This window comes from Diadema antillarum, unplaced genomic scaffold, assembly GCF_040938485.1.
Source record: "Diadema antillarum isolate AM-2024a unplaced genomic scaffold, OU_Dant_1.0 seq00001534_RagTag, whole genome shotgun sequence".
NCBI lineage: Eukaryota > Metazoa > Echinodermata > Echinoidea > Diadematoida > Diadematidae > Diadema > Diadema antillarum.
In genome coordinates this window covers 222,183-247,524 of record NW_027272266.1, presented here as the reverse complement: position 1 = coordinate 247,524, position 25,342 = coordinate 222,183, and the positions used below count along the sequence as shown (strand labels likewise).

Genomic DNA, 25,342 nt, shown 5'->3' with positions numbered 1-25,342 from the left:
GGAATCGGGAAATGTAGAATCTCTTAACATTCTATGTCAGGAGGGAGGTTGTCGACGAGGCTGTTTAAAAGAGGAGAAGGGAGAAATGAAGAAGACTGTAACGGCACAAAATCTAACAGAGAGGAGATAAAGCTCTGCTCCAAACATATACATGGTCCATGCTCCAAACTATTAAGTAACACACAAAACAACTTTATGATCGCCGGAAGAACCGTGGCTTTGTGTTTGGAAAGTTCTCCTTTCACTGTCTTCCTGTGATGCCCTGAGGTTGAAATGATGTCAGTGTTGGTGTCATATTCGCATGCATGTTTAGTCAAAGTATTTTTTTCTTTTCAAAGATTATGGCGAGCAAGTTCAACAACACTCGGCGACTTTCAAGATCGCGAGCTCATTCCCAGGATCGAGCGTGCGGATGTTGCAGTTGTACAAAGTTCATTGACCCCGCTTCCCTGGCGGCGTTGAATTTCTATCCCATCATGCAATTCTAGGCCATTGCGCATGCGAAGTGAGTGGCGCAAGCACAAAATAGGAAAATCCCTGAGCTTGAAGTCGAAAGAAGGCATCAAATTATGAAGTTACAGGGGCCTGAAGGGTAGCCAGGCCTATACTGGTCTGTCCTCCATATTCTGCCCCGTCTAACAGATGAAAATGAAGGAGATGGTTGGTGGTTGCTGCGTTTGTGGCGACGAGCGCGGATGGACTGAAAACCCGCTAGTTTACTGCGACGGACATGGTTGTAATGTTGCTGTACACCAAGGTAGGTGATTCCCATTGGTTTCGCACGCTCACGTACTGGAAGCTTCAATACATGCATGACCGACGCGATACAACTTACAAGTGTGACTGGTGTGTGACTGATACGAATGTTTGTGTATGGGACCCTGGTGGTGTGTAGACACAGAGATTCAAAGACTGCATAAAGGGCCAGTCTCACTCTCATGATGAGAACAACATTGTGAAGTACTGTAGGCAACTGTTTCAATGGAATATTACTGTTTAGTGTTGGCTGAAGACATCACACATCACATGTCCTCAAAGTGTAATCTCTCAAGTTAACTCAGCTCAGTCCGTTTAGACTGCTGTTTCAAAATTGATATGAAGTTTGAACAGTTTGTTGAGTTAGAACAAATTCTTGCCTGGGCCTGGGTGTCTGTCTGAAACTGTTTTGCCTGAGTCAGGCTGCCTCCTGGTGGTGGTGGTGCAGGTGACGTGGGTTGAAGGGGGGTCTGTGCTCTATCTAGCAGAGAGTTAGCTTAGCACATTGTCTTACGTAGACCCTACAGGCTACATTTGTAGTACAATGTAGTTACAAATTGTACACACTGCTGTACACTGTGACCTGTAACGTTAGACTGTTGTCTAGTATGTACTGAAGTAACTGCGACCAGCCCCAACACGCAGTGTTGGGGCTGCGCATTGTAGCAGACATGATCATGACAGGCGAAGTATAGCGCCTAAAAATCAATATGAAATCGCAAAAATTCCGCAATATGAAGACTTACAGGTGAAGATGTAATGTTGAAGACTGACTGCGTTCAACTTTTGGTTCTGGTAATAGTCCCTTTCTGCTCGGTTTGATGAGTTAAATGCGACTCGGTCGAGAGGAACTCGGGAGAACTACATCTTATACAGTAAATGGATTTGAGATTTGTGCGCATGCGCTGGCCATCAAGTCGTGTAGCTTTGTGGCAAGGCCTTATCATACTGTTGGCAAACCCTCTCGCTGTATATTGCGTTGCTTTCTGGGTGGGTGCGCGCGCGCACGCCTTGTCAGAAGGCTAAACGCATTGCGACTTTGCCAGCACATGAATATTTACGTGCGCAGTGTACTGCATACTGATTTCGAAAATGGTGAATGGGATGGGGAGCTAGGACTACGGACCCGTATATGGCCGTGAAAAAAACGTTTTTTCAAGATCATTGGACCAATGTGAACAAGAACAAGGTGAACGAAGGGTATTAATTAGATAAGAATCTTATGTATACTATAAAAGTACGTTTTTCCTCGTGATATTCGAAACCTACGGAGGTGCGAAAATCTGTGACAGACTGTGTATGTTTTTCAAGCTTACCGATATAGCACTCTATTGACTCAGGACGCTCCCACAGTGTGTAACTGTGTATACGGAGCGTCCCGGGGTTAGTACTGAAGTACAGTATGTGCTGTGCTATAACTTATTTTTAAGTTTTACATTTTGGCTGTATCAACATCAGATTATGTTCAATCATGTAACGTTACACATACCACAACAGAAACAACACTAACAGTTACACACAGAATCACAGTGTAACAGGAGGGCCATTCTCACTGCGAAATTTTGTGAGTGAAACTTTGCAAAATTAACACCATGGCATGGGATCTATAACTTACATGTAGTGCTCATTCCCACTGACTCTGCAACAAAACTTTGCACAATTTTGCACCCGGGGAATAACAACTGAAATTTTGCAACATTAACTGCGTGAAGGGTTTAAGGGTACGGTAATCCAAAAGCTGACATGCAGTTCGGTTTGCACAGGTTTGACACAACAGAAAAAACTTTCAGTTGTACTTGTAGTTGTACATGTGCAGCTGTAGGTACATTGTACAGTGTATTCTACACATGCACCGCGACTAGTCCGTTCCTGATCACATGCATTTGTTTTTGTGTTTATTCCAACAGATCGTAGGTGTACCTCTACTCTGCACACACTCTAAGAAAGTCTCTTCCTCTGTTGTTCTGTTACTATGTTACATGTAGTTGTAACTATGGGAAGGTTATGCAAATCTTTGTTAATTTACATGGGATTGTCAGATTCCTTGTATTCTCCACTTGTAGATTTTCTCCCTCCACTTAGCTACAATTTAGTACACTTGTTCTCTCTCTTGCTTTCATTGTCAAAGTTGTCAACATTTTGAGAGGTGAACAGGAAATGTGCAGAAGTCACATGACAAACTTCCCAAATTTTTCTGTGGTACATGTAGGCATTTTCAAAATTTTTAGACTAACTTTTATTATAAAAACCAATTGCTGTAGGAAATTTTTGCGGTGTTGAAATTTTTGTGCATTTCGTGCAACGAGAAACTACTGCAAAAGTAAAAGTGGGCGAATATATTTGCCATATGTTCCAGTAGTTGATGTCTTGATTCCACAGAATGAAAAACATGCAAGGAAATGTCCACTTTGACAGTATAGGTAAATTTAGCTGCATGCCTCTAAAGACTGATGGTTGGAAAAGAAATTTAAAGTAAACGCCATGATGCTCAATGCTCAAGCAAGTCTTTGTTTAGGATGTTTCACCGAACTCTAAACTCTAGGCATGTTTTCTACCTGTTCTCTGTCTTGGGAAGGTGTATGATTACAAATATAGGTGCAAACTGGAAATGTAGGATGCAACTGGAGTTAAAGGGACTGTACAGTACTGGTTGAGGTGAGGGATTTATGTTTTGAACATTCCTAAGTGAGATAATGAGAAACCTCTTATGAAATTTGAAAGAGCATGTAATTTTAAGAAGGATTCAAAGTTTATTTGATGAAAATTGGTTTTTAAATGGCTGGAGCTCTGTAGATATATATCCAAAAAAGTGATAATAATAAAAGGAGACAGGCCACAACTTTATTAGGATCTCTTTGTTTCACCTTGTTTTTGGATATCTCAGCCATTTCAAAACCGATTTTCATCATATAAACTTTTGATACCCCTTAGAATTGCATGCTCTTTGACATCTAATAGAGTGGTTTCTGAATATCTTGGAAAACGTTAAAAGCTAAATCCTAGTCTTGACCAGAACTGTACACACCCTTTAACCTACTGTAAACTTCCACATCATAGCATGAACTCTGGTCCTGTAGTAATAATACTGTCCATGTACAGAAAAAAAAAAACCTGAAAAAAAACCCCAAAACAAACCCCCAGTATCAGCTGACTAGAGTTCTACGCAAGTCAAATTTTTGTAGAATTATCATTGTTCTTGTACAACTGTAGGCAACAGTTCAAGTACATGTAATGTGCAATTTAAAGTTTCCAGGTTAGCATGCCTATGGGTACAGTGACTGGGCGATCGTTAACGGCCAGTTAACGATCGCCCCGTCACTGTACAGTACAAGCATGCTATTACCTGAAAACATTAAACTGCACATTACTTGAATGTGAGACCATTCTGAAGCAAATAATTTTCACACAACAATAGATATATAATGTACGGTACTCTTAAATGAATCCCACAAGGATTGGAACAATCATTCCCCAGCATTCCCACTGATTCCCACTGATCAGTTACTAGCCATCCCCTTTAATAACGCTGGCACTGGTCTGGCGTTCCCAGACCAGTGAAAATCACTGCCAGTAACTTTTCAGGAATTGCCAAAAAATCTGGTCTGACATCAGTGTCATGACCAGTTTAAAAAAGGGGTAATATCATTGTCAGGGCAAGTCAAAAGAAGGATCGGGACCGGTAAATCTTTCATCGCAACTGATTGGCAAATTGCCCTGCAGTATATCAATGTAAATGAGCACTCTATTACATTTGTAATTGAGCACTGTATTACATTTGTAATTGGCATTAATCAACTCCATGAAGAACTTCTTGAATTTGAAGAACCAGCAAATTGTAGGTTTGGACCAGTACAAAATGGAAAACTACATACCACATCTACACTGTAGGTTTCTTCTGGTCCGACAGGGACAAGTCGCACCAGTACAAATGTAGGAAAAAATGGTTAGTGTGCAGCCCTGCTGCATCTGTATTGTAGGTGTCAAAAAGTTTCAAAGGCAGAGTAGTGTACACGTAGTATTCCTTGTAGAATCATTCTGCAGCTGTAGTCTGATAGCCACAGTGTAGGAGAATCTTTCATTCCAAATCCACAGGTTCCCTTGAATGATTTGATAGCTTCTTCAGAACTAACAGTACCCAACTGAATGTCGTGGAACAGAGGGTACACTGTAGTCTAGAGATGTCACAGTATCATGAGTGCTTTGTTACATAGCATTGTACAGGTACACATTTAGTGTATGCCAAAGTGGCCCCACATTTCCGTTAAAAAGTGCACCACTGCATTGAAACAATTCAGGTTAAACATTGTGCATATATTGACCTACATGTACTTGTAGTTTTACCCCAAAAAAAAAAATTAAATAAAAAGGAAAGACAGAATGTCAATGACGACTGATGCTGTGTGAAATTCCTCTTCCCCAACCCCACCCCTCCCTATGATTAATAGCAGAGTTTCACACGGGTAATTGGTGTTGGTTGAAAATACACACAATAACATAACAATACGCCTTCACAAAGTTCCATTAATCAGCAGTGTCTTATATGGAACAATGTGATGGTGTATTTGTGTGTTACAGTTGCTCAAGAAATTTAGTCTAGGAAGATGATACAGCTGTCTGTATTTCAGGTTCAATGTTTGTATGCTTTTCTGAAGAAATACTGGTAATGTATTTGGGATGATGTCTCACATTATGGACATATGTATGAGATATAAGATGTGTACAATATGAGGCCAACTTTCTATGACAAAGTGAACCTTTCATTTGATGAATTTGAGTAAGTTCTCAATCCCTTTAGTGAAACAGGTCCCTGCAATTGCTCAGAACTCTTGATAAATATAATGTACAGTAACCTGTTACAGGAATATTTTATAGATGTAATAAAGTTGAAAAAGTTATGTTTGTATTTCATAATTAAATTTGTTTTTTTGTTTTGGATTCACAGCATGCTATGGCATTGTATCAGTGCCGACAGGGCCTTGGTTTTGCCGTAAATGTGAATCTCAGGAAAGAGCAGCCCGTGTGGTAAGTTGTTTTGCCTCGAATTGTTCTCTGTAAGTTTCCATTAAAAAAGGGGAAAAGTAGAAATTTTCTAAAGAAAAGTGTATAATGTCTGTCTATCTATCATAATGTCTGTCTATCTATCTTCTTCCTCTTCTTCTTATTCTTCTTCTTCTTATTTTTTGTATTTCTAACTAGGAAGTTTTGATTTCTTTCACTATCCCCCTTTCACTGTATTATGTCATTCATGCATGGATGATTTCTTGCAAGATAAAACATCAAATTTTGGCACTCGTTGATCGATAGTAGAAAAAACAGAAATCAAATTGGCCACGAGTGCAGTTGAATATAATGTGTGTTGTACTATACACTGTATGTACATTGTACTACAGTGGTTGCTTGGTTGCTTGTTTAGCAAAGTACACTGTACACATATCAGTCTGCTCCCCAATTGTCCCCCAAACAGTATTCCTTGTTTCTGAGATGATTACACTGTACCTTGCTGTCAGTAACTGTAGGTAAGGGACAATTGAACATTACCCACAACTCTTCTCTTTTCATGCCCTTGCCTCCCCCCCCCCCACCTTCATCTCCAGAGATGCGAACTATGTCCACAGAGGGAAGGTGCATTAAAGAGGACAGACAATGGAGGTAAGCGGAGATGACAATTTTTTTCTACTTGATAATTTGATAGATGAATAGAACAATACTCTGCACTAAATGTCGTAGTGTTGGTTATAGCATATTACTACCCAATCAAACAGACGGCCCAATTTAAGAGACTGAAGGATTGGATTTGCATTCATAAGAAAATGTTAAACTTTTTTGTTATTAGTAGATGAGCCACATTATTGTGGAGACTTTTGTTCTGTGAGGTGATGAGAAAGCCATGAAAGTTACTCCAAATACATTGATGTCTTTCTGATAAAGAAAAATATTGAAGAAGACAGTGGTGCGACTCTGTTGGCATATCATTCCATGCAGCTGAATTTTGTTTATAAATACACTGCTTTTGGAAGTGCTACAACTTGTAAGTGTAGGCAGCTAGCATTGTGTCTTGCATACAGTGTGCATACATGTACAGCGTACACTGGCTGTACGTACATATTTGTACATGCGACTGGTGCTCATCCTTGCTTCAAGGTAGAGCATGGATATCGGCTTTTGAGCCAGATCCAACTGTCTTGCTTATTTTTGTTATCAAGTGACCTGACATTGTTTATGTAAGACAGATAGTCCAGCGATCTGTCTTTCAATGCCAAACATGACTAGATGGTAATCTGGGCATTTGTTATGGGAACACCAGAGAATTACTTTTGGTTCCTTGTTTGTATTTTTTTGTTTTGTTTTTAATGGGGTTGCCGAGGATGATATTCTTCTTTCAAAAGTAATGAAGATTTGCCAAGAGAATTCTCATTTTCTGTGTTTATTTGGGTTTTGTTTCATGTTTTCGGAAGTTCATAATGTTTTGATGACATGATCTAAAGCAGAAAGGGAGGTTGGGTTGCATATACGCTGTAGATCATGATATATTTCGAATGTTGTTTTTCTTTTGTACAGTATCAGCTTTGAGACTTTAATGCCTGTCCTAGGTCATGATGTGTAAGATGCTGAGATGAAGCATAAAGCATTCAATAATGATGGTTAGATTACAGCGGGTTGGAATTATATCAAGTCTTGTCTACTCTGTGTTTGTTTGGTTGTCTAGTTTTGTTTGCAATCCTAGTAGTACTGTACATTGTTGCAGAGCCAGGATATAAAGTGTAAATATCAAAAAGTATAATAATCAATCCTAGTTTTATCACCTAGTAAATTCTCTGTTGCTGTAGGCTGTGGGTGTGCTTTAATGATTAATGCATTGTGTTATATTCATTAATCTTTGTATGATTCCTTTCAGGTTGGGCTCATGTGGTTTGTGCACTGTATATACCTGAGGTGTGCTTTGGAAACGTCTCCACGATGGAACCCATTTTGCTGAATATGGTACCCCACGAGAGATACAATAAGGTACCAATGTTGATAGAAACTGATTTTTTTTTTCTGATCAATTCTTACACTATTTTTTCATTCTATTAGTGTCATAGTGAGATCATCATGAGATGAACCCCCTTTTCATTGTAACTGAATGTCCTGATTCTGGACGAATGACCCTGAAGTAGTGTGCTTGATATTTTGTTTGTTTGCAGTGGAATCTGTACTTGGACTGAGATTGTGTGTAGTCTTGAATGTAGATAATTGTGAACTTCACTAAAATGAATGACCAAATAAAAAGTTCTGAATTTAGATGGTTATACTTGTACTTGTAAGTAAAGGGATTTCGTCTTCGTACAATATGTGATTGCAGAAATGATACAGTTGATTATTATACAAATCAGTTGCATTACTTATTAAGGAAACGTTAATGTCATGGATATTCAGGAAACATAACATTTCTTTCTTTCTGGTTTTAGTCTGCTTGTTTACCATTTTCTATCAATATTTTGAAAAGTCTTGTAAATCTGATCTCTCTTCATCTCCCATCCCTTACACAAAAACAAACAAACGACCCCTTTTCATGTCCAGTCATGCTTCCTCTGTGAAACGAAGGGAAGAGAATCGAAGGCAACGTCTGGCTGCTGCATGACTTGCAATCGCAATGGCTGTCGACAGTCTTTCCACGTCACATGGTGAGACCCCACCCCGTCCTGCAGTTGACCATTTTATTTAAAGAAAACCTTTGGGTGACGATGAGATATAAATTACAAAAGGGGAGATGCTACAGACTACTTGATGGTGCATACATCAAGAAAATTATTTTGAGAAGTACCAATTTGTATCTGCTCAGTCCAAATCTGTCACTTGTTCCAAATTACTGTATCTATCATGAGGTTTTTACTACGGCATTGCATACAAAAATGTGTTCTAATGATAATGCAAAAGGTAGGTATTTGATGAGGTATTCTTTGCCATTAGTTTACATGAACTATTTTGTGAGAATGCATGGGTATAACAAAATTCTTTGCCCGTAACAAAACATTAAAAAAACTTCCACAATCATACAATCATGTTTTATCCTATTGTTGACTGACATTTGACCAGCCCGTGTGATATTAAAGCATGTGACACAACTTGTACAGTGTAATTTTCTGAGGACTTAACACATACAGTACTAGGACTTGTTGTGGTTGATCAAACTGGATGTTGCGAAATGTGGCCAGTGAGATTGTTATACTCGTCAAATTACTCTCATTCTAACCGTTCTTGCAGTGCTCAGCAAGAGGGGCTTCTGTGCGAAGAAGCCGGCCAGCACAATGACAATGTCAAGTACACCGGCTACTGCAACTACCACTACCAGAAGCTGGTGAGAAAAGCCTTCTCTTTCAAGTTGTGTTTGATGGTGGCATTGCCTGAATAGTTGATGTTTCTTGATGCCTATATGTGTGTGCGCGTGTATGTGCATGTTTGGGAGGGTCTGTGTGTGTACATGTAAGTGTGCCTGTATGCATGTTTGGGATTGGGAGGGTGATGTGTTTTATTACTAACCTAATTGACATTACAACGGTGTTTAAGTAATAGTTTGTGAGTTCGCCAGACATCCAAGAGCCCATACAAGAAGTACCACAATTTGACATGGAGCAGTTCAGGGATGAGTACTTGCAGGTGTGATGGGGAATAGAGATACGGGATGGGGGTGGGGGTGGGAGCTGAGAGGTGTGAGGATCACTCTGTGATACCTCTCAGCAGAAACACCAGCTTAACCAAAAAGAAAGAAAGGAAAAAAACAAACACAAGAACAGTGTGTCACAGAGAAGTATGTGCAAAAGTGTTATTTGAAAACCAATGAAAAAAGTTCCGAGAAAAAACAAACAGTATTTCACGATATGCAAAGAATTGTTAATATAATCGCAAATAATTCTGAAAAAAAAATTGTTTTTTCTGATGTTTTGCAGTTTTATCAACAGTATTTAATCATTTTCATGTCTTTTCTTTTATGTGTTGATTTTCCCATTTTTCTCTAGAAGAAGGATAAAGACATCAAGACAATCCCTCCTTTCAGGCCATTTGGAAGCAACTACAGCACTCCAGAGAAGGAGAAAGGGCAAGCCGACAGGCCCTCGGACAAAACCAAAGCAGACCTGAAGGAGAGGCACCGTACCAAGTCTGAGAAGAAGGTTCGAACATTTGAGGTGTGCCCTGTTTATAATGCCAAAGACAGTAATGACAGTGGAGCACAAACCACGGTCGGCAACTTGTCCTCCGGACACAGTGCAAAATTCACCAATGCAAACTTCACGGAAACCATGATTGTCCCCTCGACGGCAATATCAGAGGAGACAACGAGTAATGCTGGTGGTGGGGACAGCTCACTCATCCTGAAATTCAGGAGAAATACAGTGACTTCTGGAAATGGACAGAAGAGTAAAAAAGGCGGCTCAGGAAAAAGTGGTAGTGTTGAAACGGTGGCAGGGGCGGGGAGCAACGCTGCTGCACCGGAGGAGGAGTGTAGTAGCGAGGGTGGGGAACACAACTCTGTGACCGAGGAGGGAACGCAATCCCCGGCCCCCTCGGTGGAGAATGTTCCAAGCAATGCCAAAAGCGGGAAGGGGAGGAAGGCGGCTTCGCGGGAGCCCTCCCGCACCCCAACTCCGTCGTCGGTGTCCACGACGCCGATGGTCATCACGGAAACCGTCATGGTCAAGGATCTGCCGCCAGTGGCAGAGCCAGAAGCCATGGTCGTCGATCCCGACCGCGTGACGCCGGTCAGCAACAGTTCAGCATCAGGCGCGACGGGCAGTGGCAATACACCGGTGGATGTGGAGAAGGTGGGTTCGCCGTCCACCTCGCCACCCCCAGACATCAAGGGTGAGGATACGAAAAAAGCCGTGGAGGAGGACCGCAAGGACAAGCAGATGATCCTCGGCAGCGGGAGCGAGAAGCACGAAAAGAAGAAGCACAGGAGACAGAACAAAGAGAGCAAGATGAACTCGCGGAGCCGCAGGGACCACAACGGCGACGAGGACTACGGGAGCAAGAAGCGCCGGCGGTCCAGCAGCGGTGCCGCACTGGCCAGCCCGCTGACGCGCGAGGTTAGTCTCTATTCCTTCGGTCAGCGTGGAGTGATGTCTCAGGGATTGGCGCCCTCTCTTGGTGCTGATGGGTCGGGCAACTCAAATAACTCGTCCACAAATCCAGGTAAGCCACTTGCCGTCTCACTAGTGGTTATTATAGCGCAATCTTCATTTTTATGATGCAGAATGACTTCAATGTACCCAGATTTCTTTTTGATGTCATGATATCTTGCCTCTGCTTCCAATGGTTTTTAATTTAAAATGGTTATTACAGAGAATAAGGACCTTATTGTGTAAAATATTTCTTTAAAAGTAGTAGTAATAACAGGAATTACTTGGCATCAAGTACAAAACGTAAGATGTCATTGTTGGTGGCTGTCATAGTCAGTTTTTACCTGAAGGTACTCAAAGCTCCATTTTCATGCTGCATGTGCAGTTCAAGTGTTTTGAAATTAGTTTGGTGCCACTCTTCCTTTTAACAGCTACTGTATTGTGTGTTGCAGCCCTATTAAGTTTATATTGATGTAAGAGTTGGAAGCAGTCTGTACTGTATGATATTATGAAAAGAGAAACAAATCAACAAAACATGAATGGTGGTAATTGTTCTATATGATATGCTGGTCGGAAATAGTGTAGGATGCCATAGTATTTCACAAACTACTAGTGATGTTTTAGGAGAGAGTGTTGCCTTACTTGCTGTCCATTTCAAAGTTTATAACCTTCAGTTCGCTGCAGATCTTTAAAGGGATGGTACAGTATTGATGGAGATGAGAATTGGGCTTTTAACTTTTTGCGAGATACCAAGAAAACACTTATGAAATTGTACAGAGCATACCATTTTAAGAGGAATTCAAGGTTTATTTGATGAAAATCGGGTTTGGAATGACTGAAACATCCAAAAACAAAGTAAAACAAAGCGAGAGTTATAAAAGGTGGGTCCCACACTTTGTTTGAATCGCTCTGTTTTGGATATCTCAGCCATTTCAAAACCAATTTTCACCAAATAAACGTTGAATTCTTCATGGAATTACATGATCTTTCATATTTCATAAGAGGTTTCTCATTATCTTACCTAAAAGTGTTAGAAACCTGGAATTAGGTCTCAACCAAAACTATGCCATCCCTTTAAGTAAACCTCCCCATTTGTGCTTCTTCTAGATGAGCTGGCGATTCACGATGTCTTCAGCACAGCTGGCCAGAGTGGTCTACTCATCGGTCCCCCAAGACCTGGGTCTGTCAGGCAGAGCCAGCAGTCTTCGTCAGGGTGAGCACCACACTCCATTTTTACACCATTCTTAGAGATATACATGTACAAACCATTCGCACAGACTTGCAAGTCTTTGTAATACCTCCACCCTTTTTGTGGTCTCTGTTAGACTTCATATTTCAGTTTCATAGACTTCTGTATTAATGTCTCTTGATGTTATGATTTTTTCACCTCAACTCTGAAGGCACCGAATGCCAGGAATGGGATAGGAGAGGATGTGAAGGAAGAATGTCTTTGAAGTTGACTCTTCTTTGGAATATTTGGTGCTTTGCTTATGTAAAAAATCTTGATTGATTTGCTTTGCAATGAAACTATAAAAGGAAAATTGTGGATATTGTGAAGTGTCTCTCCGCAAGCATTATGACCTGACGAGGAATGATTTATATGGGTTTATGTGGCTGATATTTCATGAGTGAGAATTTGTCAATATTCTCTTTGTATACATATTAATGTACAAATTTCAGTGAAGGCATACAAAATCTCATTAATGAAGTGAGAGACTACTGTAAAAGAATCATCTAAATATGTGAACCCTTTGTAATTGTCTCACAATTTGTAGCAATAACCAGACTCTTTAAAAAACAATGACTGAGTCTTCTCTCGTGAACATTAACAGCATGTTGTTGAATTCAACTGCAAGATTATGAAAACAATGTAGGCCCTGATAAGCATGAAGAATACCTAGGTTAAGAATGTTTAAGTGACCTTACTACAAATGTACATAATTCCTATCTTCCTGTCTTCAAACTGTGCAGGCCCTCAATGCCAGCGACCATGGAGCAATTGTTGGAGCGGCAGTGGGACCAGAGTTCAGAGTTTTTAATGCAGCAATCTTCCCACCTGGACAGTGAGTATATGCCCAATCAGCAGCCCACCTTACCCCTCCCCCTCCTTCCACCGCCCCCCCCCCCCCCCCCCCCCCACACACACACACACAAACATCCACCCCATATTTCACCCACACAAACCTTTTATTTCTCTTCATGTTATGCTGTCCTTTAGGTTGATTCAGGTAGAGGTTGAATTATATCACACCAATTATTTCCAAGAATATCATTTTATAGCTGTTTGTCTGTCTCATGTTCATGTTCTCATTTTCTTCCTGCCTGAAGAACAAATTCTGCTTAAACTAAGAAAATTTATACCTTACTGCAAAATTAAGAAAAGTCACAGATTTGTTTTTTGAACAAAGGAACAGAGTATTTTGTAAGAGATGTTAGAATTATGTTCTTACAGAAAGTACATAATATGACATGACATTGTGGGGGAAAAAATGGTGGAATAGTCATTAGTTATGCACACACAAAAAATATCTGTGCTGTGTTTTCCTGATGTGATCTCTGCAACTCAAAAAAACATTTCTTCTGTGAGGGAAGTTCTCTGTGTTGTGGCATGTTTGTTTTACTGTTAAACGAGGAATGTTTGGGTATATTTTAATTTTGCGAGAGCCAAGATTCGCAAAATTAAAATGCACACGAAAGTTCTTGTCTACACTATACATATTGAATGTTGGAGGCAACTCATTGAAATTTCGTGCTGCAAAAAAGGCCGTCAGTTCAAATTCGCAAAAATTTTGTGGAGCGAAAACATGTTTTACAGTATTTGTAGTATTCAGACATTCTTCACAGCAAGCTTCTGATGAGTAAACTTTTAGTTGTGTCCTATCCTGTCCCAGTTGCCTCCCTGCTGTCCTGCCTCCACCAACTCCGTCAGGAGAACCTACGGCTGGAGCAGCACATCAGCACCCTGCTCCAGCGCCGGGACCACCTGCTGGCCGTCAACGCCCGTCTCTCCCTGCCCCTCACCCAGGGGGGCGCCACGCCCAACGCCATGGGGCTGGGCCTCGGTCCCGGCCCCGGCGGGGATACCAACAGCCCCGGTTCGGTGGGCAGCGCATCAAACTCGCGCAGTCCGCGCTTCAACAATGTGCTGCACAATGCTCAGGGGCAGGTTGGTGTAGTATGCTTGGTTTTTGACGTGGTATACCATGTAGTGTTTGCGGATTAGATATCATAACTTGATTTATCACCTCTGTCAGTGTGATGTTAGGACCTATGCACACATTGTAGAGCTCCTATGTGTGTCCTGTATACCAGGATATAACGAGAAATGTAATCGTAATCATCCTTTTCTTTTCTGTGAGGGCTCTGAGGAAGATGATGTGATAAACCATGATGTATTATGTTGAAGCAAAACATGTAAAGAAAGTGTTTTGTTTTGTTGATATCTGGCCAGAAGCCATCCAATAGTGTTGAAAAATTTGAATAAATTCCTTTGATTGAAGGAGCACATTACAAGAAACCCACCATACTAATATTTTGTCTTTGCTAAAATTTTCAGGGCATGTCAGAAGGTGGTGAAATGAGATGCACATATGAAACTGTGATATAAAATCAAATGTATTATGTGATGTTTTGTAAACAGATAGTCAAGAACAAACACAAGAAAATCTCCTGTCCATACACAGTCACTGTAGGCCTGTAGCAAAATATTTGCTCTTCCTGGAGATGCATTTGTATCCATTTTCAAGAGCTGTTTTCTGTGAATGTTTCTGTAGGATTTAATGAGCAGCTACAGCAGCACACACAGCCTCAACCAGTCACTGAACCAGTCATTGAACCATTCCCTAAACCAGTCATCCCTGAGCCTGTCGGGAAGCCCCGCCCACATCCAGGCCCTCAACCAATCGCCAAGTTCGTCTCTCAACCAGCCCCACCACCCCACCTTGACCAATCACGTGGCCCAGCTCGGCAGCGGTTCGACCCCAGTCACTCTGAACCACTCAACACCCATGGGGCTATCAATATCCTCTCTCTCTACCGGCACGACCACGACCACCACCATCACCACCACTACCACCACAGGAAGCAGCCCCTCCCTTGGCAGTGGGGTGCACACCAATGCTGCGTTCTCCGCTGGAGCCAGTCACCGGTTAGCAGCGGGTCTTGTCGGGCACCCCATGGGCCCAGAGGCGTCGGCCCTGCCTACCAGCGCCCAGCACCTGCATTCCACGCCAAGTCATGGAATGAGGTCTTCACCCAGCAGCCACCTCATGAGTGTGAACCACGGAAGATCAACCCCATCCTCGGGTGAGTAACCCTTTCAAGCCAAGTTATAGTTTTCTTATGCCTACAGAACTGTTGTATTTTTCACTCCAAGATGTACACGTATGCATAAGAAATTTGTGGATAATGCTGCAATAATACAATTTCAGTTGGTTAGTGAGAAAATGCAAAGTATTTGCAAGAAAACTTTGCTGGAAGTCCACAATATCAGAACTTACCTCGATCGTGGTTGCTACATATATTTTCATGATCGATCATCGATAATTGGCAAATCAGGCCACAGAGATCTTCTGTGTTAGAGTGAATCACATTCAGCTTGTTGGAAAATATGATTGCAAGGGCATGATCGATCATCATGTAACGTTCCGCAGTCCCATAATGCTGAATGGGGAGGGCTATTCTGGAATAGAAGTTACTACAATTGAAATTATGTTTACACTTTGGTTCTCGAAATAGTCCAAGACAACTCATCATGCTGGCAAATGGCATCAGCCAGGCAAGTTTCTTGGTAGATTCGGATGTATTGCAAGCAATGGTGGAAGATGAAATTTTGAGCTTTTCTGAGAACCATGTTTTAGCTTTGACGCCTTCATCCACAGCTGTCTCTATATCTATGTGTATGTGTGTGAGTGTCGGTGTGTACCTTGGTATGTGCATGTGTCCACATTTATTGATGGTTTGTAATGTCTTTGTATACCTCGTTCTTAGTACACCTACAGTACATCAACCTACTCTGAACTAAAATCTCTGATAATAGCGTGAATTTTTACAACTCCTTCATAACTTGGTTAGTCAAGATTAATCAAGGTTAGTACTGTGCTTTGCCAAATATTACAACTTATTTCAAACATAGGTACTGCTCATCAAAGAAGCAAATTTGTTGATCTGCTATTTTGTTTTATCACAAGTCTGTCACTATTTTTTAATCTTGTTTTATGAATTTCCTGTTTTGCTCCCAAGCAGGAAGAACCACACCAAGCAGAGGACAAGGAAGAGAGAGTGGAGGAGGAGGAGGGGGTGGAGGAGGAGGTGGTGGGGGCGGGGGGAGTCGCCCATCATCCGGTCAGGGGGGTGCCAAGTCACAGGTGAGCGGTCCCAGCAGGTCGGGAACGCTAGGGGCGCGGTCATCCCCCAGCATGGGCGGCGGAGGGCTGGTGTCGACGACGGGTAGCATCACGGCCGGTACACCTGCCTCAAGACTGACAGATGGGTAAGGGTCTCTGCTTCCGAAGGGATTAAATATTCTGTATCGATTTGACACCCCAATGTTGTGCTAAAGGAAGAAAGTCAGTAATACACAATTATACAATCTAATATCTGTTATTCACTGTAAACATTTATCTTAGTTGCTATACACTGCACTATCTAGGGTAATTATCCATCCGGATCATTACTGAGATGTGATTTTCGTTCCCGCCACAGCTCTGGGGATGCGTTGCCGGGCATCGGTCGGGAGAAGGTTCCCGGAGAGAGGGGACCCGCCAAGGACCTGGCCTCCTCGGGAGGAGCCGTGGGCGGTGCAACGGCGGCACCGGGGCACGGCATTGGAATGTACCACTCGCACCCAGTCCCACATCACATGGCAGCCGGGCACAGCAGACACCTTACACCAGTGAGTACACCCATGGCTGTGTTTTACGCCAGATGTAGGCAGGGGAGGTCTCACTCTTGAGGTGCTTTCATAAGATGCCAAATGTTTTGAATGCAGCCAAGACAAATGTGACAACTGCTCATTAATTTCCTATGCCAAGAGGGAAATGAAAGTTCCAGTGCAGTTGTAGGATTTGTGTTTTGACATTCACGATACAGCAGTATGTTGAAAATGCAAATTTTGTCGCTGTGCTTATAAATGTTGACTAATATCCGTTGAGTGAGGGAGTTGAAGAAAGAGTGTATCTGTTCACAGATAGATCAAGGCTGAAATATGTTATCCAAAATTTTATGAAGCGAAGTTGTTGTGTATTGCACCAAACTTCTGCAATGGAAGTCACACTTTCTTGTTATGTTTGAGTATGTGTCATACTAACAAAACAAGTTGATTCAGCAGTTTACTGTATTCTTTGATATGTGAACATGAATTTGCTTCGTACTCACTGATATTTTATCTTTTAATGAAACAAACTAGAGAAGTCATACTTCTGTTCTATTTGTGGTGGGAGCATTTGTAGACAAATTAAAAGAAGTCTACCATCATTGACTTTGGCATAGTTCCCGTATCTTTATATCAAGCCTTGAATATAGCTGGTGTGGGGAGGAAGGTATGAACTTACAGGGCTCAAGATATCTATGCCATGCCTTCTAACGATGTAGCCATGTGAGGTTTCTTGTTGAAGCAATGTTTCGTAGGTTGATACAGTACACAAATGCATGTTTATGCTGCTTGGTTCTGAAGTCATAGGCAGTAAATGTTCTAGATGGTTTTTTTTTTGTTGTTGATTCCCTTCAGACAGAGAATCTTAGTTTCAGGTGTAGGAAATATAGGTACTCCTTAGCAGCATCATCTCTGTCCGTGTAAATAGATCCTCTGTTTTGATAGCATTCTGAGCAATGCATTATCTGTATAGTAACAACTAAACTGTGCTGGGGAGCTTGACTCTCATAAGAAGTCATGTGACCAGGCACTGCATGTTTTGCAACATGATCACTCGGGCCAGTCATTCCCGAGCGAAGGCAAACTGCGATGTAGTCTGTGAGCCTTAGTGAGGATTGTGCACGTGGCCATTGCCCTTAAAAGGAGGACACTCCCCATTGTCAGATATCTCAAAATGCTGGGCTTGACCGGATTAAGAATAACAGTGGTCTTTTCTTGGAAATTCCTTAGAAATTCCAAAGAGGTGTACCTTGCAGAGTGCACCATCACCTTAGTAGCGTGTGCCCGACTTGCGATGTCAATTTTAGGATGGCCATGAGAACCTGCTGAAATAAAAATGAATCTACTTTCGTTGAGAAGAACAGCAAAACTGAAGACCGATGTGAAGTTTTTATGTCCATGAATATCATAAATGAGCTGCTACTTTAAGTATCACCAAACCTGTTTCTGTGTAAGACCCAATCTTATTTAAGTTTCAAAACAATCTGATAATCCATTTCCTGCCGTAATATGGATTGTGAGTATTGTATCGATCCTGTTAAATGTCAAATTCCCTTTAGTTGAGAGTGTTTTGCTTTAGACATATTGTAGGGTGATCAAGTAATAAGAGTTTTGTATTAGAGTTGGAAGGAATATTAGTAGCATTACTGTTTTGCTAGATGTGTGTTAAAATATACGATGTGTAACCTGTTGAGGACCAGTCGCAAGTATACTCAGGCAAGTGTCTGTGGGAAATGCGTGTTGTAAAATCAGCCTCAACGGGTTATAGGCATGTGGAGATAGTCTTGTTGTGTAGGGAGCTTGGTGAAGGGGCAAGGACTTTATAAGAGGGGGGCGGAATTTGACATTGGTCCATTGTGTGTGTTGACAGGAGCAGCAGCATCTCATTTATCAGATGATGCAGTCCTCTTCCCAAGCGCAGCATCACCACCACCACCATCACCACCACCATAGCGGGGGAGGAGGAGGAGGAGGAGGTGGGGGAGGAGGGGGAGGAAGTAGCCAGCGCCATGCAGCAAACAACCCCTCGTCCGGTCCTCCCCCTCCTCCAATGAACTCTGGGGCCCCCTCCAGCGCCGGCCCTCCAAACGGTGACATGGTGCGTGGCCAGGCCCCTCTCTCATCAAAGGTTAGCTGTTAGCTGGCTGGGAAATGTGGTGGTATTGTTGTTGTTGTTTTTTTAAATTCTCATATTTTTTTAGTAGTACACACCCGTGCCACTGTGGCTGCTCTGTATGCATGGTGATGTTACATTCCATCGTGTCATGTGACCAGCTTGAATGTCTGCAAAGCTGTGTTCACATTTCAAGGGTGTTGTCATCTCTGAATGTCATTCACTTGCATCCAAGAACCTACCAGTGCTGTTCCACACTAGGTGTGCCTTGAAAAAGAAAGCATGATTGATTATTTGTGATGCTATATATTTATTCATTCATCCATCTATTTATTTTTGCATGTGAAAGGTGCATATCAACCCCATGTCGTATGTCCCATGTGAAAGCATGTCTATGGAGTTATATTCATTGGTTGTCATGTTCGTAGTCAGTTGGTCTGGAGTATTAACCTCTTCAGTGCACTCTTGGAGCATGTTTATGGAGTATGTGTTACCTGGTAATTAATGTTATGTAAGCGAGGCATGCAATTAATTCCCCTGGTACTCTGTCTGCTACCTCCTTCTCTCAAGGACTAAGGACTGAGAATTGAAAAAAATGATCCGAGCAATATAAGGGTGTGCATGTCTCCCGGCTTTGGATTTCAATCCACAGTGAATTGCAGGATGCAAATGTGCTGGCAGTGTAAACATTTAAATGGTTTTCATGTTCACTATCCATTATACAGATAATGTGAGTTTGAATGACGTGGATGTAGCCCTTCTCTGTGGAACAAATGTTGACATGTTAGGAAATATATTGCAGTATCACATTGTCCCTTTACGGTTTTCGAGATCTGTGGGGAGCATTTCTTTCTTTCTGTTTCCAAAGTGGTAGACTTTATTCAGGGTTGAATACTAACCCATTTTTTCTACTGGTCCGACCTGTCTGTGTCAGACCAGTAGATACCCAGCTTTTCCATTTTTTACTGGTCTGAACCCTAAAATTTACTGGCCATGTTCTCTTTTTCGACTTGCCCCGACAATGCTATTTTTGTTTTCATTTTTGACTGGTCATGTTGGATCACTTAATTTGGCTATTCCTGAAAAATTACTGGCTCGACAGTGATTTTTACTGACCAGGGATTGTCAGACCAGTGCTAGTGTTAAGCATAGCTTTATTGATACACAGGTAGTCACATCGAATGTGTCACCTGAACAAGGTCACTTCCATTTTTCTTTGGGTTTTGCATCAAAGAGGAAAGGCTACAATGCAACTCCCAGTCCAAATTTACTGAGAAATGAACACTGCTGTCCAGAAGAATTTAGCAGATGAGAGATTGATACTTCAAGAAGTTCAATGATTTAATGACTATATAAATAGGATAGTATTTGAGGAAGATATTTGGATAAAATTGGTAGACCATTTAATTGTGACTAAGGATTCATTCTGGAGCACCAAATATCTGCTTTCCATGGAGTTATATATTTATGCAATGTGCGTAATTCCATGTCCTGAATTATGTGAAATTGTGCCTATCGCCTATATAGAAAGTGTGTGGTCATATCTAAACCCTCATGGACAAACTAAAAATTCCAAGAGATTTTCAATTTATCCGTAAGATTTTTATGGCAAACAGGCCAGTGTGCATTGTACATCAGGATTATATTCCATCATTGACATGCCACCTTAGTTTATGTTATGGGGACAAAAAAATATAATCACGGTGATGTTTTAATTCAGACATTGATCAGTTGGCTCTCAGAATCAGCATCCAACAGCCGACTCGGATCATGTGTGAACATATGTGACCCTGCATCACAAAACCAACAGAAAGTCGCGGGACATGGATTTTTAGTTAAGGGCAGATTCTGAAAGAGCAGACTCTTAAGCTTAAAATGATTTATGAAACTCAATTCAAATGGACTCTCCTAACCTATCTGAATATTGGACAGAAAGCACGCACTGTGGAAAAGTGTGAACTGAGAAAAGAGGCTCTGAAGTACAGGGTCTATTCAAGCGCTTAATCTTTACCAAACCATACTAGCTGTGCGATGAATGGGACAAAAAGCAAGATGTAAACCACAGGAGCAGCAACAATGGAGGGATAATCAGATTAAGCTGAAATTTAGCATGCTCTATTAACATATTCTGTCCGTGATTGATGCCAACTTTCAAAGCAGTAGCATTATCTTTTCAAAAGTTATTAGAGCTGAAAGTGAAGAGTGTGTGCACAAAGGATTTCCAAGAAATGAAAAGGGGTCTCTAAGACATACCTGATCTCACTACTTTACAAAAAAAAAATGGGGTGTAGAAAAAACTGGTAAACACACACTTTCTCATTCACTTTATGATCCCAAACTTTGGAGTAATGTAGAAGAATAGCTCTTTCAGAAAATATGAAAAACCCAAGATTGTCTTGGTTGAGCCATTTCATCTTTTTTAAGTCCTCACATAAAATCAAGGGATGCAATTTTTTGTTGGTTTTGTGATGCACTGTCCCATATGAAAAGTCATATTTTCTTCTAGTCTTTTTAAGGAGCCTCAGTAATGTCTGTCACTTTCTGTGTCATATGAAGACTTTTTTTTTTCTAACAGCAGTTTAAGGTGTCCATTAAGTGGCATTTCAAACTTAAGCTCATAGAGGCGTCCATCATGGTTATGCACTTGTGCATTTCTGCCATATCAGGGTTTTGTCGTAAATGCTTCAAATCGATATGCACACAATACATAGTAGTATTTGACTTCATTTTTGTATGTGATTTGTCATACTGTCTGTTGTTTTCTTGCTTGCAGGTTTGCAAGGCATGTACATTTTTGAATAGGCTGTCATATGCCATGTGTGTTTGTAAGAAATTGGCATGTCTCTCCTTCAGTTATGCCTGCTGTGTTTTGCATGCTAGCCGACATTCTGTTCATTTAGTTTGAGGTTGGCATTGTAAGCCTGTTGTACACAGGGATTACAAGTGTAGCTGACTGGGCAGCAAGGCCCCTTTGTTAAAACACCCATGCTGTCTTTGTGTATGAAATGTGGATTGACCCAGATTATCAAAATTAACTATTTTTTAGTTGCTGTGGCAAAGGGATACACCCTGTACCATTGTCCGTATCTGGAGTATAGTTACCTAATCCTGTATCAAAAGCTCTAATCAGTTCTATCAGCTTGTTTTGATAGGTTTGAGGATCTATTTTCAGCGCATGAATGTTGGTTTTTTATATGTGTTTGTTTTGGTTGTTTTTTGTGACAGAAGTATTGGCATAAAAAGGTTCTGTCATTTTGTAGGAATCTAAAATGATCTTAAAAGGATTTGAAGGAGATTACAGAAAGTACAAGAACACAAGTATGAGGAGAAGCCAGCAGATTGACTTGATCAGCTGGTATATTCATACAGGATATGTAGCATCAAGTGAGATTTATAGATATAATCATATATAAATCATTTGAGGGATAGCAAAATATTATTTGAATAGCGAGTCTGAACTGTGAGGAGTGAAGGTGATTGCTGCTCACAACTGGAATTAATCTTTGATATTCTTTATGGACCAATTGCTTTTAGTTTTTCATGGCCCCATTGCATTAAACTATAATGGTAACTTTACAATTCTTGACAACTCTGCAATCAAGGGTAACTACCATTGCATGGTAGGCAGTATTAACAACATGTAGAGCAGAGAGATGATGCAGAAAAAAATTGTATTTCACTGTATCTCACTGTGTGCCCTGTGTAGGAGAGGCCTTTTGCTGAAACGAGTTTGTTGCTTCTGTCTTTGTCTAACCTGCACAGAACACCAGCCGGTCGGAGCGGAGACCGCCTACCAGTGCCAAGGATAAGACCTAGGATGGCGTCCTATTTCTTCCAATGCTCCCCTGCATCTCATCAGGGGGGAATACTTCACCTCTCTCAATCAAGGTAGAGCCCAGACTGGATTCGTTGCCAAAGTATATCCAAGGAGAATCGGTTCTGGCTACGACCAGCGTGGAGCATCCTAGAGATCGCCTCTGCCCCGCCTCCTAAACACCTCTTCATCTCCTTCCCAGCGGCTCCGGAGAGGCGGGGGTCTAAACTGGAGGAGGTGAGACATGGAAGCAGTCTTAATCCCACGACAGCATTTCCTCGTTAGTTTGTTCATTTCCTAGTCGCGTCGGCCCTCAAGGAAGTGGCTTTGTTGGCAGCGATGCGCCGAAAATAAGAGAGCGCACACTGCACAATCTTTCTAGAAGACAATGACGTGCTTAGCTCATCATGCTGGCTCAGCGATGATGACCTGTACCAAAATGACAGAACGGTGGAGAACGGTGGAGCAAGTGGAGCATGCGAGCCTCACAATCATATCATTGCTATTGCCCTCTGCTCTGGGAGATGAAGTTGGGCGGGGCACTTGAGCTCCCCTGCATTCTCCGGAACCCCGTTTGAGTCACCGCATCCATCTCCTCCATGGCTGTGGGGTGTGCGTGTCAGTTTTTATCTGTCCTGTCTCAATTATGACCTGTCATATCTTGCAGTTTTATTATGCTTTTTTTGTGTGTGTATGTCCAAATTGATGAGAGTGGGATGGATAGAGGTACAGAGCATTGGGTAATGCTGAAAGCATAGTTGTCACATTGCAGTGAATTAAATGATGGTTAAATCTGTGCTGCAAATATAGGAATACACCTCAGAATAGTCTTACTATTTATAAGATTTGTTTTTAAATCTTCAGAACCTTAATCAGTGGTGTTTGTTTGTTTGTGTGTGTTTGTGTATGTATGTGTGTGTGTGTGTGTATGTGAGTGTACATTCTTTTAATCATGAATTGATAAGAGAGGATGAGGTAAACTTCAGTATTTCTTAAAAATTCCTTAGATGTAAGGCAGCTGCTACAATGTAGTCAACACCATGAAGGGATTAATTTCAAAACTAGTTTTACCTGAAACCCCCCAAAAAAGAACCTTTGAAAATCTCAATTATCTAATGTATAATCATGTGAAAAGCAAGGGCAAGATTAAAGGGCAATTGGTCCCTGTATCACAAAGATTTGCCATCACTTTTAAAGTTAGTGTCAGATGTAAGTCATAGGCCAGTTGCATATATCATGTTATATGATGCTGTCTTATTCTCTTTAAGCTACTTTACAATGGCAGAAACTGTGATACTATAGGGAGGAATGTTATTTGACCTCATGAAACTACAATGTACGTGGAAAACTTGAAATATTTCAAGGGAAGTAGGAAGACATTAACACCTTTTTTTAAAGAAGAAATCTGTAGTAATATGAAAAGGAAATGTGTTTTTTTTTCATGCATATATTTCTTCTTCTTTCTTTCTTTTTCCAACCAGAACAGACAAATCAGAACAGTTCTTATGTACTTGCCCAAACAAAATATTACTTGCCGTTAAAATTGAATGCAAATTAAAATTTACAGTTGGTGGTTTTCCATGTACAGTTTTCATATTTTGAATCTCTGCATATTTTGAAAAGTTTGACAGTATTTGCAATTTGATATATGACCAAATATTTTTTTAAAACTGTTGTTTGGATTAATTGTATGTTTTTACATCTGACAAAAGCTCAAATGAGTGATATTACATCCCCATTGGCCATTGTTAAGTTACTCTAATATTTCCACAGGTTCCAGTATAGAGTGAACTGCATGTCAGTAATCCTTTTTTATGTGACATTGTTTGGTCATAGATCATACTTAGAATTGTTGCTGTTATCAGTGGGTTTTTTTTTTCTCACTTTAATGAACCCTTTGCTATGAACTATCTTGTGGGGTACGTGTATTGGCTATCATATTTTTGTTTTTGTTCAAATGTGTGCATAATTTTTTTAATTTAAGGATTTGGGAGAGAGTTTGAGACGTCACCCCTACACTTGTCAAAGCTAAAAGGAGCTGTTGAGATGAGTATTATAGATTTTATTATGAAAGTGCAGAGTTTTTATTTTGCCACACAAATTGCTGATGCAACAAAATGAGCTCAGACCATGCTGCTCAAATGTGCCGGCTCCTAAAAGGTAAACCCTTTCTGTGCCCGGGACTTTGGACAGTGTTTACAACGCTGTGGGGTTTTCTGTGCCAAATGAAATGCAAAGCACACAAAGGGTTAAGTGTAGAACCTGCTGAGCTATAAAAAGATAGCCGCATGCACAATCTCCTGTAGGTTATAAGTTATCCCCCTCAGGGTGCTACATAAGCACTTGCCCGATTGCCCGGGGCAAGTGAACATCAAATTTGGGCAGGTGTCTTTGAGCAATGAGAACAAATGCTTGCCCAATTAGGCAAGCAAAAAGTTTTGAAGCCGTCTTTTTTTTTTCACTAATTCCCCCCCAACAAACCCACAAAGTCAACCATACATAAACCCAAAGATAATGGCTGTTTAGTGATGCAACACACATTTTATTTCATTTTATAGCAACTTTTCAACACTTATGAGAAGAAGCTCCAATGCAATGCAATGGCAACACTTGATCAGACCAAGTTTGTTACTCCATCGTGTTTACGCATGCAAATCAATGTGTGCTGTTTAATCGGATGATTGTGTTTT

The 25,342-nt window shown here is 41.1% G+C and overlaps 1 protein-coding gene across 1 annotated transcript; it reads left to right on the top strand.

Annotated features, from left to right (window-relative positions):
- Positions 1 to 509: 509 nt before the first annotated feature.
- LOC139710460 (uncharacterized) lies at positions 510 to 22,654 on the top strand. Its single transcript, XM_071622375.1, has 15 exons — positions 510 to 757; positions 5,699 to 5,778; positions 6,351 to 6,405; positions 7,652 to 7,761; positions 8,317 to 8,420; positions 9,001 to 9,094; positions 9,753 to 10,926; positions 11,961 to 12,066; positions 12,825 to 12,916; positions 13,745 to 14,019; positions 14,627 to 15,158; positions 16,098 to 16,344; positions 16,557 to 16,746; positions 18,596 to 18,853; positions 22,601 to 22,654. The coding sequence occupies exons 1-15, from the start codon at positions 643 to 645 to the stop codon at positions 22,652 to 22,654; spliced, it is 3,486 nt and encodes a 1,161-aa protein (XP_071478476.1). The 5' UTR covers positions 510 to 642.
- Positions 22,655 to 25,342: the final 2,688 nt, after the last annotated feature.